The 15,000-nt window shown below is 47.3% G+C and overlaps 1 protein-coding gene across 2 annotated transcripts in view; it reads left to right on the top strand.

Moving 5' to 3' along the window:
- LOC126573432 (cGMP-dependent 3',5'-cyclic phosphodiesterase-like) overlaps positions 1-15,000 on the top strand; it is a 38,143-nt gene that overhangs the window by 21,710 nt on the left and 1,433 nt on the right. For both annotated transcript variants that reach the window (XM_050233564.1, XM_050233565.1), the window contains exons 6-11: positions 8,822-8,952; positions 9,287-9,429; positions 9,924-9,990; positions 14,096-14,254; positions 14,332-14,666; positions 14,761-15,000. The exon at positions 14,761-15,000 is cut by the window's right edge and continues 178 nt beyond it. In XM_050233564.1, the coding sequence (XP_050089521.1) occupies positions 8,822-8,952; positions 9,287-9,429; positions 9,924-9,990; positions 14,096-14,254; positions 14,332-14,666; positions 14,761-15,000 (1,075 nt within the window). The remainder of the gene's footprint in view (positions 1-8,821; positions 8,953-9,286; positions 9,430-9,923; positions 9,991-14,095; positions 14,255-14,331; positions 14,667-14,760) is intronic.

The following is a 15,000-nucleotide window of genomic DNA, read 5'->3' as shown; positions in this document are numbered from 1 at the left end:
CCCCGGTTATCTAATCAAATATGCGTACCAACCCCTGAGTTTTGTAAAGAACCTCACCAACCAAGCACCCCGGGGTCCAGTAAACGGTAGTAGTAGCAATCGTAGTAGATAAACCAACCACTGCGGCGACGACGACCAAGACTCAGTTGCAGTTGTTTGCCATATTTTCCTCGGTGTGTTTGTGTGCATCTGGAGGTGGTAGCGTTAGCACGCCAGATAGGCAGGACTTCTCGCTGGAAGGAAATGAACCTGGGACCAAAGAGACAACCGGTGCCCGGGGGTTAGTAATTTAGTGGAACCATGGCTTCTCCCCCGCGGGTTTCCTCGTGTCTAGTCATCGAGGAAACGACTCATTTGCATACGCGAACTAATTCAATTCGATTTAATTAACAATCGGAACCGCGCATCGCTTGCACGCGTGGACAAAAGAGGGAACAGTGGCAAGAGAGCGGTACATGTTAGTCGCTCCAATGGCTGATAGCGCGGTGGCGGAAAGTTTTATGTCATCGAGAGCACAACGCAGCCAGTGGTGAGCCAGTGAATAGAACACACTTCTAGCGAAGTGGAGAACCGAGTATAATACGATGTGGATTGGAAAGTTTATTAGATTGTTCTCTGTTTTTAAACTTCAAATGTTTTAATGTCAAACTAATGATAGGGAACATGTTTGTGACAGAACTTGGTTGAATTTTTAACAGTATTTTGGAAGTTTTCACTGACCTTTTTCTTGCTTTTTTGAAGCTCAAGTAAGTGTATTTCATCTATCTTTTGATGTCATAGTTGGATTGATTTTTAATTGCATTTTTGGACCTCAATCAACCATTTTTAAGGTCCTTACACTCAATTTGCTTCCAATACTTTAAGCAAACCGTTGCCACCTTCAAAGAAATCGACATTCAACCGCGGAATTCCCGGTAACGTATGCATTAAAAAAAAGAGACAAAATTTGAATGGCGATAAAAACTAAACTATCACAGATAATTGAGTTCTGTAAATTACATGTGGAAAGGGAGTTTATCAGTTTATCAGCAAAAAAAATCTACGCCATTCCGAGTAGGATTCTGGAAGTTAGACGGTAATTTCGACATGGTAGTCAAAAACATATTTGTGCACATGTTTTTCAACTATTTCTGTGTCTTTTCATTTAATTTCTCCTCCGTTTTTTCCAATAAAATTGTTAAAATAGATCCAACGTTTAAAGTTAGCCCAGAAATTTTCGATGGGCAGCAGCTGGGGGACGTTGAGGGGGTTCGCAAGCTTTGGTATCACATTGGTACTCAGCCGCTTCATTTCGTTTAACGATCACTTCGCGTATCGTTTCTTGTCAGACTCCCCGATCTTTGTACTATTAGTGTTCCTTGATGATTGACGCAACCTTCTACAGTCACTTTGCATAATAAATTTTCCCGATCACGACCAGTTCGGAGTTAGAGAAGGGCAGCTGATTGTTAGCCAATGGAGGGCCTTTTTGAGGAACTTGGTGTGTGAGTGAATTTCACTTTAGAGCTCACTTTCTTCGTGCGGAAAGTAAAATATGAAGTGCCTTTTAATAATTTTTCATCTAGACTGAGATAGGTATCGCGTGCATTCACCACCGCCACCCCGCGATGCGCCAAAAAAATAAACTTGACGATCGTGGTCAACCGCTGTCGCTGCGACATTATTTGCTGCTCTGAGATTAGTAGCCGGGATATTCGCTTTCTGACATGTATGGCTATGTACTCCAAATACTTCTTAATTATTTGGGCCGTTGCACCGATCTCACGGCCAATCGCACGCAGCGATGTAACCACTTTTTCCTCGGTATCGGTCATCAGCATCCTTTGGAGGTTTTGGTTGGTCAGAGTCGTCGGCCGTGCCGAACTATGCCTTCTTGTGATGCTATTATTGTTGGGCAATAGTGCCAAGATCTTGTAGATACTGAAACGGCCATATCCGACACTCACAAAGTGTCACACGATAATCTTTTTGGTCGCGTCAGGATACCGTTTTTGAAATGCGCAAACCTCGGAACGAAGTTGCTTCGCTTTTTTCGTCATCACGATTAGAGTTGGACTGATAAAGCTTTCAAATTTTGTCTGATGACTCATAGATAACTATTATTGATGCTGCATTTTTAGTTTCTGCAATGCGATTGACGGTTTGCCCAGGAAAAATCGGCAAATTTTGTCTCTTTTTTTTAATGCATACGTTACTTTTCAATCCACTCTCGCGCACCTGCAATCACATACAAGCCGAGTGTACAGCGGTAGACAGATTCCGACTCCGTATCGGCTGCCGGTGGGGAACTTCGCGCACATCGCGAAGACAATGAACTGAACGCACGCAGTTAATTACTTAGCCCTAGGACCCTGGTAGCAGAACAGAACAACCGACGCAAATCAGTCGACGAACTCCGCGAAAGACCCGACGGCCACGTGTGTTCAACCACCAGTCAGCCAGCCAGCCAACCATCCAGCCAGCCAGTCAGCTGCAGCAGCAGGAGGGAACGGCGTGAAACATTATTTTGATGGATCATAAAATTAAGCGCCCGCCAGGAGAGTAGGAGTCAATCGGCAGCCAGGCAAGGTGGTCGCGGTTATCCGGAGCACAACAATAGCTCGAGGCTCATATCACTATGCCACCTGTCACGGTGGAGAATAGCGCGGGAGTGAATGAGTTATGGTCTGGTGCTGAACCATTGTTGTGGTGGCCAAAGTTGGTGGAACGAGGCGGGAAGGCGCGATGATGATGATGATGATGATTCGGGCGCTGTCGACGGTTAGTAACCGAGCACCGCGGCCACCGTGCTTCGTGACATTTCACGTGGGATGCTTTATCGATGCTGAAGGCATCGAGTTTCGAGCGCTGTAAACAACCGCAAAACATTACCGGCCACCCGGGGCGACCACATCGGATGTACGTATGAAGCGCATAATTACAGATCAATTACATGGGCGGGATTCGTATTACATTACATGGTGAACCTCCATTTTATGAGGCAACAAAGCTTTTGATCGATTCAATCAGCACACGGAATCACATTTGTATTTCTAAGAAACTCAAGCAAAATTCGCATGAATTTTAATCATGCCACAGTGTAGCGTGACTTTCAACACAACGCCTGCTGCTGTGTGCAAATCGGGAATCAATTTTCATCGAAATTCCTATTCCTAAACGCAGAACACTACGCTCTACGTGTCGTGATTTTGTGCTGGATCAAGTGATTTTCTTTATGTTTCTTGCTCCACGGGGAGCCACATTCACGGGTGTGGAATTTATGTTGTATCAGCAGGAGAATGCATGGCTCAAAACACGCTCCCTTCAGCTTAATGGCTTTCTATTCATCGGCCAGTGAACGTCAGCAACATCGGGAACACATCGACATCGGTTGTCGCAGGTGCACTTTTGTTATTGATTTGATTCATATTTGATGTACCCCCGGAGGGGCGCAATCATTTGTATGCATAGTCTTTGCCGAAGCCGTGTTTTGAATGAATGTCAAATGTGAAGAGTGTTGTTCATGTTTTTTAGGTTTTTAGTTAACACGCGAGCACACGTCCTGTCCGCGTATTGGTTCATGTTTCATTCGATTCAAATGATATCTCTTTTTGCTTTATGTTTGATGTCATATTTTTACCCCATTTTACACTGTTGTTGTCAGTTTGCTCTACAAATTATATTCCGTTATATTTTATTCTATTAGTTTTCTACAGCACATTAATTTATAATTCCGCTTTGTAAACCTTTACTATATCTAAAAGAAACGTGTCTCCTATTTTGCGATATTTCTAGAATGTCATCTTTAATAATATACTATATTATAAAATTCTCTAGATTTTCCTTTTTAAAAGAAACAAGAAAGAAGAAAACGACTTCATTAAAGAACTTTCCTTTAGGAAATATTCTAAATTATAGTCTGTTCGGTTGAAAACAGCTGCTACTGTTTTCGTCTTCTTAGTTGTTTTCGAACGAACCACGGTAACAGAGAGATGATCAGCGATGATAAGCTCCATTGATAGTTCATCCAAGTCCTGCGAGCTTCCCCCTTTTTCAAATGAAACAAAGGATATTTCGTCGGTCGTTGCACGCTTCCTTTCATCGGTTCTATTTACGCTAGGAACACAAACTGGTTGGCCTGTAGGCACGCAAAGTTGGGGAAAGTTTTCTAACCCATCGAACCGACGCTATCTGCTGCCCGCCTGTCGATACCAGCATTTCCGATTCGTTCACGCAGTGCTAGAGCGTCCCTGCAGCCTACATGGAACGAAACTATTGAAAAGTCAAAGTCCGAATGGAACTACGACGACGGGTTGCTCCCGGAACACATTCCTATCATTCCAATCGAGAGCCGCGAAATGAAGGTTCAGCCGCGGACACAAAAGGACACACACTGAGATAAACAGGAGAAGGAATGGTGGAGAGAGGAAGCGCAGATCGTTCGAGAGATACAACCCGGAGGCTCAGGGAAATGTGTTTGATCTCTCGTTCGCTCGGTGCTTCTGGTTTCATCTTTTTCACTGCCATCGCCATCGACGGCAGGCCAATGCAATGCGCCGTGACCATGAAATAGCTAGCTGGTCGACCAGGCCTCCGGGCCTTCCCCATCCGTCCATCCAATCACAGGAACATTAATATCCTCGGAGTCTTCTCGCTGGCTTCTCTATTTGTTTGTGGAGTTTTGCTCCATTTTTTTTGCTGTTTTGTGTTTTGTTTTCTCTTTTGTCTTTTTAGCAAACTACTTTACGAAGGTTTTAACAGTGAAAGGCACTCTCTGGGAGGCACCTTCTCTGTATCGCTCTACAGCTACAGCATGGTCCGCTTCCTGGCAGATGGAATTGCTGGAAATGCAAATGGATCTGTTTTATTTTCCACCGCCAGTCCGCGCACAGCACACGCGATGCTTTCTTTTGTAAATCCATCTGGCAGCATTCCATTCGAAGTTTCGCTTCGCTTTGCTCCGCATAAATCAACAAATGAAGTCCCCGGGGGGAAGGAAAGTAGCGAGAGAGAGTTAAAACAGATCCTGAATAAAGGATCCCACTCGTTGTCGTTTAGTTAATGGAATGTTTGTTATTCTTTTCGATTCCTGTTTAAAGTTACGGCGTTGCTAATCGTAGATAGCCAAGTTGCATCGATGGAGCTCAGCCTCTTGGAGCCCCAATAATCAATAGACCCACGGTAGCAGCGATAAAGCTAAATATAACAAACCGGACCGGCAATCAATTGCTGACGTACGTTGTTTTATTAATAATCCCTGATCGGTCTGAGCTTCATAACGCGATGTAAGGATTATGAAACGCCCCATTCACCAGTCCAGTCAGCCTCATAAACTTAATTGACTCAGCAAATTCCACGCACACGCCACGGCATGTGGTCATGTCGCGCTGTTCACGCTGTACAATCAGCGAGCGCCGGAACCCGGTCGATCCGATGCCCGGAATTAGTGTCCCAAATACGCTAGTGAAATCCTTGTCACTCGAGGACTCGAAGGACGATTCCGTTTTGTGATCCCATTTGTTGTCTCCCTCCCGTCTGTTGGTTGGCCTTCAAATTAATGAGCTTACAAATGTGCTGTCCCAGCGAGCGCTTCGTTGTGTTTTTTGTTTTGTGTCCCTTTTTTCCGAGAGGGATCGTCAGCTCCATTTTACTCGCTATGTTTATCCTCTGAATCCTAAGGCGCACCCCTAAGGCGGAGACCGGAGCGTGTGCCAGAATGACATCGAAAATCCAAAACACCCTCCCGGCCCTTCAGCCAGCGCGAATCAAGAAACAAAAATCACTCTCATGGGCCCGCTGGTGGTCAAAACAACGAAAATCGCGACGCCAGGCCGCTCTGGGCTCGGCCGCACAGCATGTGGCCAGCACTATTCAAAATAGCGAGCGAGCGAGCGGGCGAGCGATAAATTGTGATTTATGTTAACGATCATTCGCATGGCAATAATAATAAATTGTGCTTCATTTTCATTTCGGGGTTGCGTTGCCTTTGGCACTGGCACTTGCAACGGCTGTCGTCGGTTCCGTTCCGTCTCCATGTGGTTCCTTCAACACCCTTTCCGTCCGTCCGTCCGTCCATCGGCTAACGGCTAGACACGACAAATTGTTGCCATCATGCGATTGCGCACCCGGGCGAGGGGGCCGTGATTTTAATCATTTGATGTTCCAAATTTGTACCCGTTGACTGCCGCTGTGTTATGCAGTCGTCGTTTGATGCCGCCCCTACCATCACCATGGATTCACGGAAAGCACGAAGACACTTGAGCATCGCTGATTGATTGATGCAGTTTGACCTTGGCACCGTTTGCAACTAACTCTCCGTGATCGTGAAAGTATCGTGTCGCGAATGATCACGTAAAGTATAAGCATTGGAGAACCACCTCCAAATTGGCGCGGGCTTAAAGGCTTTATTCAGCTGGAGCTGGCGATCGGCGAAGTGTTTGGCCACATGACGTCGTGTAATGGTCCACGAGTGGTTTATGTCTTGAAGCGCTTGAGTAAATAAATGATCGCCATGGGTACCATTCGCACCTTCCCTGGATATGGCACCGTTGCGTCTGTGGTACCGCATGACGATGACAGCTGATCACTTCCGGTGGTCCCGAGGTACGGTCGATCTGTTGCTGAGTAAATGTTTGCCAGCAGATGCTTCTTCTTCTGTTGAGATGGTTGTTTTTATGTTTAGCACAGCGAGATGTTTATGGAAGAAATGGTATCGAATTGAGCACCATTGTTTGTAAAACTAATTTAAACATGGGCTACACCACAACGCAGACACACTAGGAAGACCAATTGTTTATTTGCTTTCGGTTTCTGGGTGCTGGCGATGCTTGATATAAATAACTGGACCCCGGGACAATATTTTACCTATTTCACTGACACAGTTTTATGGACGATTTTGAAATTTCATCTGGCATGAGTTTAAACATGTATCCCTGATTGCAACCTGCATTTTTCCTATTTTATAAAAGTATTTTTCAAACACAAGTATCTTCAATTTTATTTGCTGTCTTTTCCTGTTGTTTAAGTAATAAATTTTAATACAAATTTACACTTTTGGCACAAAAATACAAATGAAAGATACGCAAGTAACACAAAGTATGCAACATTGTGCATTGCTCAAGCATTGCACATGCTGTGCCGTTACTCCAGCCGAAAAACAAAACCATTTCCATCAACAACAACATTGTGCTGCTTGCTGCAAACCAACGATCCCAGCGTAACCCCTTTTTACGTGCCAACTCACGCTACTATCCGCTCCGTCAAAGGTCAGTCAACAGTGGCTAACGAGCGGCATCGTCACCGGAGGTGTATTGTTTCTAAAATGCATCCAGCGTGACGGCTAGCATCATCGCAACATTATGTTTAAAGTTGCAGCCCTCCCACCGCCCCTGCGCACTGGTGGCATGTGCTCGCTATGCTCATAATCAGGATAATAACGACGGAATGGAAACCCACGAGAGTTGCCAGCACCACAGACACACCATACGACGGACACACACATACACAAAAGCATTCCCCTGCTTTTGTGTGGGTCCGTTTATGATCTTTTATCTTATGTGGCGGTCGCTTCCTGCTCCACAGTAGCAGCTAGCGTGTGCCATTTTACAGCATTACCGCTGTCGTGTTCACATTCGCTCAAGCTCCCGGGCTCAAGAATCGCGGTGTTTATATTTCATCATCGACGACGAGGACGAACAACCAGACGGACGGCCATGTAACACAATGTAACCTAACGTGGGGGGTTGGTTGCTCCAACAATGGAGCATTGTTACGAACATTGCGTTGCGATAGCAACCCCATGCCCCTTCCGCAGCAGGAAGAGAGAAGAGCATCGTAGCGAGGATCAACATAAATTCCAACCTCTGACCTGAGCAGCACCCGAGAGCAACGTATTCCGATGGCCGGAACATTGTAGGAAGTGCGCCGTCACATAAAAGCAGCTGCAACGGTGCTACTGCTGCTGCTGTTGCTGCTGCTGCTTGTTCTTCGCAATCTTCGCCGCCATGGCCATCACCTGAGATCCGGTTCCGGTTGAATTCATCCGGTATCTTGCTCTTTCTCGCTCCCTGTTTATCGCTTTGCGCTGCTTAGACAACACAACAGCGATACGCAGAGTTCGCGTTTGGCGATATAAAAATTTCTAAACGATCTAGCACGCCAGTCAGCTCGCTTCGGTTAAAACGATTGTTTCCTGCCACCGAAACGTGAAGCTACCATGGCAGGCCATATTGTGCCCCCCTCTCTCTCTCTCACTCTCTCTCTCTCTCTCTCTATCTCTTGTCGACCGTTGGGAGATGGCTTTTATGAGCCGTTACGGTAAACTGCTAGTGCTGTTAGCTGCTGCTGCTGCTGCTACTGAACTAGTGTATCTACCCGGGTCCGGCCCGGGAACCCATGAGAAGATGTCGGAAAATTTCCAATTAAGATAGACCTGAGACCGGGCGCCGGTTGCTTTGTTAACGTTCAGATTTCCTCCGAGGATGGCTGTTGTGCTGAAATAAAATTCATCGTACGAGCCAGTTGGAGTCTCCTAATCTGACAAGAATGGCCGAACATGCGTAAGTCGAGGATTAAGGAGTGAATTATCCTGGAAAGAGGAAAAATTGCGGCTTACCCGACAAAAGGCTAACCGGTCGGTTCCAAATTAATAACAGACAATAACGTCCACTCGTAAAAGGATATGCCGATCCTAAGCTTAATCTTGTACCGCCCGTACACATGATGCCAGCGATGATACTGTGTTGGTGGCGACAGTAGCGTGAGACTCACCGTGCTTCTATTGTGTGACCGAGTGTTCTAATATGCCATTCTTCCTTGCTTCTTCTTCTCCCTCTTCCATCAGGTGATTTGGGCCAACTGCTGCGAGGCGTTATGACGGAGGCGAAGGAACTGGCCGCTGCCGAACGGTGCTCTCTATTTCTGCTCGACAAACACACCGGTGAACTCGTATCAAAGGTCTTCGATGGCAATGAGGTAATGAATTTTCTTGCGGGGGCCGGTTGCCAGGTTAGATGCAACAACGCCGACTCAAGCCTTAATATCCGCAATTGCATCCGGCCGAAGGATGCTTCAGAAAAGTAATTTGATGGATAGCCATCAGCATTGACAAACGATTCATCGTCAACTTGTGCAATAAATAGTATATCAAGTGGCTTGAGGCTTGGGCATTCGATTGCTCTTGCAGACACTTCCGCGCGTTGTTTGATCGATCACATAGCACCGAACATAAAAGAGCGACCTAATAACGGCACCACCAACACTAAACCACGACGACGTCTTTGCTACTTCCTTTTTCTCTTCCGAACAGGCATCGAAGGAGATACGGATCGAGAGTGGCAAAGGTATCGCTGGCTACGTCGCACAAACTGGCAAACTGCTGAACATCCGCAACGCGTACCATCATCCACTGTTCTACAAGGGAGTGGACGAATCGACGGGCTTCAAAACGAGGTACGTGTGGCCCTAGGGGCGGTGGCCGGGTTTACGACCACAGTATGCCATATCGTTTGATGGATATGCTGGCGTTATGCTGCTACAAATGCGGATCACGAGCGCGACAGATCGAGATTGTTTCCAGCGCCGCTAAATCGTAGCAACGAAAGGCACGCGTTTTTGGCCAATCCAAGGCATCAGCGATTCGAAAAAGGTTAAGGTATCTCTGGGAAACAATCTCGATTCTGTCGTGGAAAGGAATGAATGTACCTTACCCCACGGTTAACCATTGCACTGCGGTAATTCCGTTAATGGCAATTGATTCGACTGCTTTGTATCTTGGAAGTCATTTTTAAGCTACCATTTTTAAAGCTGAATCAACGGAGTAGGCTCTCAAAAGCTTGCGAAGAACTGTTTACTGACGACGCCGGAGTATTAGTTGTTATGGCAGCCGCATCTGTAAATTCCCTAATCTCTCACTTTCTTCTTCTCGCCCCCTTTTTTTGTTCTAGAAACATTCTCTGCTTCCCTATCTGCGACGAGGAAGGCGTCATTGGAGTGGCACAACTCTGCAACAAGGTAACACACCGCGCGGAACATTGACTTATCGTCCTGGCCCCTGGTCGCCTTACGTTGCCGGCAACCGCGACATCTCTCGAGAGAGAGATACCACCCCCAAAAAGGCGTCGAAACGACCCACTACTAGGCGCCTCCACCGCTGATCGCTGCATGACAGCAATCGGAAGCAATCAATAGGCAAATCTTGTTGCTTAAGCCTCGGGTGATGAAATTGCTGACAAGCGCACTTAAGAACGCAACCGGCAACCAGTCCAGCTTAGCGTCACGTGCTATATGAAGCCACTAGCGCTAGCGGTGATGGAGAGGTGCGATGATGATTGATTGATCTAATCTCATTCCTCCTTCGTTGCCTCAGGGGTGCCCCCCCCCCCCCCGCGTGGGCGAATGCTCATCCGGTTGACCGGATTGGAAGTGGTGAGCAATCTTCCCTGCCAGCTGAGCTCAGAATCGGTCGTTGACGACGGTTTGACCGGTGGGGCCATCCTTTTTGTCCGTCATTCCTTGGACAAGGGAGCAAGGACGAACGGTTTTCGAGGAAGGCAAAGACGTCTGTCTGTCGTGCTCCGTTGAATTTCACCCTTTGATGCGAGCCATTAAACGGGGAACAGTTTGAAAACAGGTTGCACCATGGTTTTATTGCTTTGTCACTAGTGCAACAATGGATTAGTGGAAGGATAAATTGGTCTATTTTTGAAGAAATGTGTTGTCACAAGATGTTTTTCAATCGAAAATTCCACCACTTCAAAGGTCGGTTCTCGGAAAACGATTATTCTATCCTTCGATAGCGCTATTGGAAACGAAAGAACTCGTTTGATAGTTCCAACTTTTAGCTAAAGTTGTCATACCATTGATATATAATGTCTTCTAATGTGTTTCGATGGAGTCTCGTCACCAACTGATGAACGACAAACTCATTATATCAACAGACACATCGCCAGTTGGCCGCAAGTTCATAAAACACGCCGGAACTCGGTTGTGCGAAGCTTATGTAACCATAGTGGCTGCGAACACGAAAGTCGCACCGAAATGACCGACAACGGGGAATCGATTGTGTGATGGTAGTTTGGGAAACAAACTTCACTCTCATTCACGCATTCGCAGCGACCAAATGGCACCACGAATGGTAGCGGAAAGCAAAGAGCGAAGGAACGAAGAACTCCCAGTGAACGCCCCCAAGGGACCAATAAGATTTTGTGTAATCTGGTTTTTCGTACCATTAGCACCATCCCCATCAGCTCGGCAGGAGGTGAGCTTGCAACTTTTGCCCCCGGGCTCGGAATGATTGGATTGCGATCCCTTCCTCCGGGCTCATCGGTCCTTTGCTGAACAGGTGGCTACTGGTTGCGAGTCTTTTGTTCGCCCCGCGTTGTGTGCTCCGTTGAGTTCGATGGGATTATTGAAACTATGATCAATATTTTATGTTATTCAAAAGTCTATTTGTTGTGCTGGAAAAAGATGGTGCCAAGCTTACCATCACTCGACTCAAGCACCATAATGTGTACAATACGGCGATACTTAATGCAATTTACTCTGCACTCGCTGCAGACGCAAAGTCGCAGAGCCGAACCAACTTCCACAACAACTTGGCCAAGCTTTCGCCACTCCATCGAAGCATCAGGGGGGCATCCTTCATGCTGGCTTCAAATTGTTTGTGCTGCGAACAGCTAACAGTACTTCAAACTTGTTCCATTTCCCCCATTTGCTGTGGTGCACCTGCAACGTGCAACTTCCATGCAGCTGCGGCAGCGTTGATTCAATTCCAACCGGATGCAGCCCGGACCCGACCCGACGCGCCGGAATCGAATTGATGGGTTGGGCTTTGTGGTGCACCAAAGTTTTCCTCTCCAAATGAGTGCGAGTTCACGGTGGTCTCAAACTCTCGTAACATAAAAGAAGTTCGCAGCATGACGGATGAAAGCCATCGAGTTCGAATCCGATCATGGCCTGCTACGCTGCTGCACTTGACCTCCAAAACAAGGGGTCTCGCCTCATCTCGACTAATCAAACGTAAATGAACCAAAGAAGGGTGGTGGGGTGAGGGTGGATGGTGGTACATTCATCACCATCAAACGGGAGGCTTGGGCATTGCCAGTACGCGCAACGATTCCGAAACCACAAACTGCAATCCATCCGTTGCCACCAGAAATCCTCCGCAGGAATGATAGCAACATGCAATCCAGCCATTTAATTACTTTCTCGGAATGTTATCCCGAAATAGCCCGAGATTCCCATTTGCCCGCCACGATAAGGTCATGACCATGGGCAATATACATGCATGGGCAATTGATGGTTGTGGAAGTGGAGGCTGAAGGAACGCTCCTATATCTACTGGTGTCCACTGCACATTGTCATTTGTGATGATTACTTCCCGAGCTCGGAAGCGGAGCTACCGGCCCGGTTCATTACCAGCACGATTCGATCATGAAGATTGTCGGAAGCATTGGTGGGGTTTGATTTAATGACTTTGCCCTTAGGCTTTCGCTTTGGTTTGCTGAGAGCACATGTTTTGTTATGTTTGACAAATTAACCTGCTTCTCTCTCTCTCTCTCTTCTCCGCCTACTGTTCTACAAAATGTATCACGAAGCAGTAAATCTGAACTGAACCCATGCAACTGAACTCTTAAGTTGAATGACAACACAGTATTGCTTTTCCAAAAAATCGCCCCAAGTTTCACCGTCGAAAAAGGCTTTTATCGTACGAAAATAGTTCCTTGGCAGAACCCTTCGGCCGCTCACGTCACGTCACGGTGCAGAGGGAAACCAGGGTGGCCAGAAGCTTGGAAACAAGACAGCGCAATCACGGAGCTGCAGATTGGCAAAATGTGTACAATCGTGTTCGGATGCTTACATGCGTCCAGATGATGCCAGCTGCTGCTGCTGCTGCTGCTGATGCTGGTACCGGAATCTCACTATTCGCTACATGCACTTCCGCTCACTGGCTCGCTGGAGGGCGACCAGAACGTGGTGTTCGTTCGAAACCACTTTCGCAGAATGTTACTCCCTTCTCCTCCACACCGGCAGGACATGCCAGGTGCACGGGATATGTGGCCGGTGCCGACAGCGGACAAAGTATTGGCTGGCTCTGAACCTCATTCCGATTGGAACGCATCGTCACGTTCTTCCATCGTAACGGAGTGTGGTATGTTGGTATTCACGGGCCATGTTTCTGGCCGGCAACCATTGGCAACTGGCAACTCGGGACGGGAAAACCTCGATTTCGATGCTGATCGAACGTAAAGCCGACACTGGCACCGACAGCCAGACAGCGTGGCGACGGTTGTCGCCGCGTGATATCCGGTTCATCCTGGTACCGGTCCCTTTTTCACCGCAATACCTTTCGCTAATCTGTAACCCCCGGCTGCTTTGGTGATGCTTTCGCGATTGTGTATCGGTTGGGGGCGTGTGTATCTTATCGTTGCCCTGTCGTTACAGGCGGATTAGCTGCCTGAAGCTTGAGCGCAAACAAGCGCGGATTAGGTTCCTACTTCAAACCAACTGGCACTGCAGCTAATCGCACTAAATTGCCATTCTTCACTGCGCCACGAGGTCTCACGCGGCATGTTTGATGTGACTGGCGGCAATATAGCGGTGGAATGTTGCAATTTGAATTTTGAGTGGTGCTGGCACTATCACATCCGGCTAATATTATGACGGACTGCGTATCTTAGTTTAGTACAACGCAGCGCACTTGTTATCAAAAATCGAAACAGGAAGTTGAAATGCGTCTTTGTACTAAACTTGTCAGGGTTTTACTCTTATCATGAAACAAATGCGCAAGAGTGTCAACGTAACAGATAAGATTGAGCATACTACAACAAACTTGCCGGAAACAGATTGCCTCTAATCTGATGTTAATAACGCAGAACAGGCAATCGAATTGATACGATTGCTGGCGGCTTCATCTTATCATCAAACCACAGCTAATGGGCTGAGGTATGGCTCAAAATCCGCTTGTTGAGTGAAGCGATAGGAAATCCCTGAAATGTTTTCTAGTAGTGCAAAAATAATTACTATTCAATCCATCGTATCATTCGTTGCTGTAACATCGTACATCGTGCAACCGGAACAAAAAACGTTATCTAGTGTTTTGTGCTTTCGCCAACAGCTGAACGGATTCCATTTCGACAAGTGCGACGAAGAGGTAGCGACCGCTTTCTCCGTCTACTGTGGCATCAGTATTATGCACGCCCTGGTACACAAGCAGGTCCAGAAGGCGGAAGCACGCTACAAGCTGTCCCAGGAACTGCTGCTTTATCATATGAAGGTAAAACGGGCACCCAAATCCATGCTCCCGATTGATGCAATCGAAACTAACGAATGATTTCCGTTTCCCCCGGGCAGGTCCCAGATACGGAGGTGAATCACGCGCTGGATGCGGTTAAGGAGCCGGATCGAAACCAGGAGGAGCTGTACCATAAGTTCCCGCGTTTCGATTTCTGCCCCCGGGATGTCAGGGATTATTCCCTCTCGGTGCAGCTGGCGATGCGTATGTTCTACGATCTGAACTTTGTCGGTAGCTTCAAGATTCACGAGTACAAACTGGCCCGGTTTGTGTTGCTGGTACAGAAAGGCTACCGGGACACACCGTACCACAACTGGTGGCATGCATTTTCGGTCGCACACTTTGCCTACTCGTTGATGAAGAATCTGCGGCTGATCGAGCGAGGCATCATCACGTAAGTATCGTGCGTGTTTGGTGTCCAGCCGTTTCCGTTGAACCCGCATGAATTGATTCGGTGTTTTGGCGTTTGATCTTTACACCGTTTACAGCAAGATGCAGGGATTCTCCTTTCTAATTGCCGCCTTCTGTCACGATCTGGATCACCGGGGCATTAGCAATTCGTATCAAACGCAAACGAGCAGCCCACTGGCCCGGCTGTACAGTAGCGAGGGAAGCGTCAACGAGCGGCACCATCTGTCGCAGGCAATCTGCATACTGAACGACTCGAGCAGCAAAATTCTCGACGGTCTGTCGACGGAGGAGTTCAAGGAGTGTATCGACTATCTGCG

This window comes from Anopheles aquasalis, chromosome 2 (assembly GCF_943734665.1).
Source record: "Anopheles aquasalis chromosome 2, idAnoAquaMG_Q_19, whole genome shotgun sequence".
In the NCBI taxonomy this organism is placed as follows: domain Eukaryota; kingdom Metazoa; phylum Arthropoda; class Insecta; order Diptera; family Culicidae; genus Anopheles; species Anopheles aquasalis.
Note: the sequence above shows the minus strand (reverse complement) of the source record. Positions and strands in the feature narration are given on the sequence as shown.